Consider the following 1,388-nt stretch of genomic DNA (forward strand, 5'->3'; position numbering starts at 1 on the left):
TTTGGTCTTCAGTTAAAGTATGGTAAGGAACTCCCCGGGAGGCCATAGGTGCAGACTGGGAGAAATAAAGTAATGTGACAGGAGTGGAGACTGTGGGCATTTGGGCCACTTCTTCATGCAGCTTACTTGTCCCTTCAGGTCCTGCTTTGGCCCGATCTCGAATGTACTACTTCCATTTACAGCTTTTGCCTGTCCCCTGTTCGCATAGGGTCCCTCTCTTGACAGCTGGACAGTTGGAAGGAGACCTGGGGGCAGAGGGTCCACATGGGCAGTGAGGTCCTACCTCTTCTGTCCCTCTACACTCCTGCCACTCTTGCTCCCCCACCCCCAGACTTGCCCCCCTGGCTGCCCCCCTGTACCCCCTGACAGCTGGACGGTTGGAAGGAGACCTGGGGGCAGAGGGTCCACATGGGCAGTGAGGTCCTACCTCTTCTGTCCCTCTGCACTCCTGCCACTCTTGCTCCCCCCCCCCAGACTTGCCCCCCTGGCCGCCCCCTGCACCCCCTGGCTTCTTCCTCAGCCTTGCCCCACCCTCTTGACCTCCCTGTCCCACACACATACCTGAACCTGGCCCTCACTCTGGAGCCACAAGAATGGTCACAGGGGCCCCAGGGGGACCAGGCTGACCAGCCGCAGGGCACAGGGCAGCCCACAGGTTCACATCGCACAGCAGCCTGCTCACAGACACTGTGGGTGGGGTGGGGGTGAGCTCAGGCTGGGCTCCACCCAGGACCCCAGCCTGCCTTTGCTACAGAAACATGAATGCTTGGGGAGCAGGGGTGCAAGGTGCGTGTGGGAGGGGACATGGGGGACATGGGGGCGGGGGGGGTGTTCTCCACAGCTGGGTGTGGACTCACCACCAGCTGCAGTTGTCCATTAGAAAGGGCTCCCCAGGGGGCTTCAGCTCCTCGCTCACCAGGCAGGGGCACTGGGAGAGGGGCAGGCAGCTGGAGCTGTGCAGGAGCAGCCCTGGTGGGCAGTAGCATCCTGGGGGGAGGGAGGGGAACATTCAGTTCTAGGGGAGGAGGGGAGGAGACCAGGCTCACTAGCTTCCCATGCTCCTCTGGGGCTCTGTCTGGGGCACCCTCTTCGGGGCCTGCCTCACCCTCAAGACAGTGCCCACTGCAGCTTCTGTTGGCCTCTGGGTCTAGGCAGGAGGTTGGGCATGGGGGCACTAGCCTCTTCTGGCACAACTCAGCACTCAAGTGCACAAGCCCCCACCCACAGTCTGAGGACACAGCACCAGGTTGGGTGGGGGGAGGCGGCACATAGTCAGGGGACACAGCACCAGGTTGGGTGGGGGGAGGCAGCACATAGTCAGGGACACAGCACCAGGTTGGGTGGGGGGAGGCGGCACATAGTCAGGGACATGGCACCAGGTTGGGTGG

At 62.3% G+C, this 1,388-nt stretch overlaps 1 protein-coding gene across 1 annotated transcript in view; it reads right to left on the bottom strand.

Moving 5' to 3' along the window:
- The window catches only part of LOC101658411 (SCO-spondin), a 25,263-nt gene that overhangs the window by 4,054 nt on the left and 19,821 nt on the right, over positions 1-1,388 (bottom strand). Inside the window, 4 exon segments of the mRNA XM_045288901.1 lie at positions 181-245; positions 562-687; positions 858-987; positions 1,106-1,228. Of these exon segments, the coding sequence (XP_045144836.1) occupies positions 181-245; positions 562-687; positions 858-987; positions 1,106-1,228 (444 nt within the window).

Source organism: Echinops telfairi, unplaced genomic scaffold (genome assembly GCF_000313985.2).
Source record: "Echinops telfairi isolate 266 unplaced genomic scaffold, ASM31398v2 ScPeMD7_23;HRSCAF=83, whole genome shotgun sequence".
Classification (NCBI taxonomy): Eukaryota; Metazoa; Chordata; class Mammalia; order Afrosoricida; family Tenrecidae; genus Echinops; species Echinops telfairi.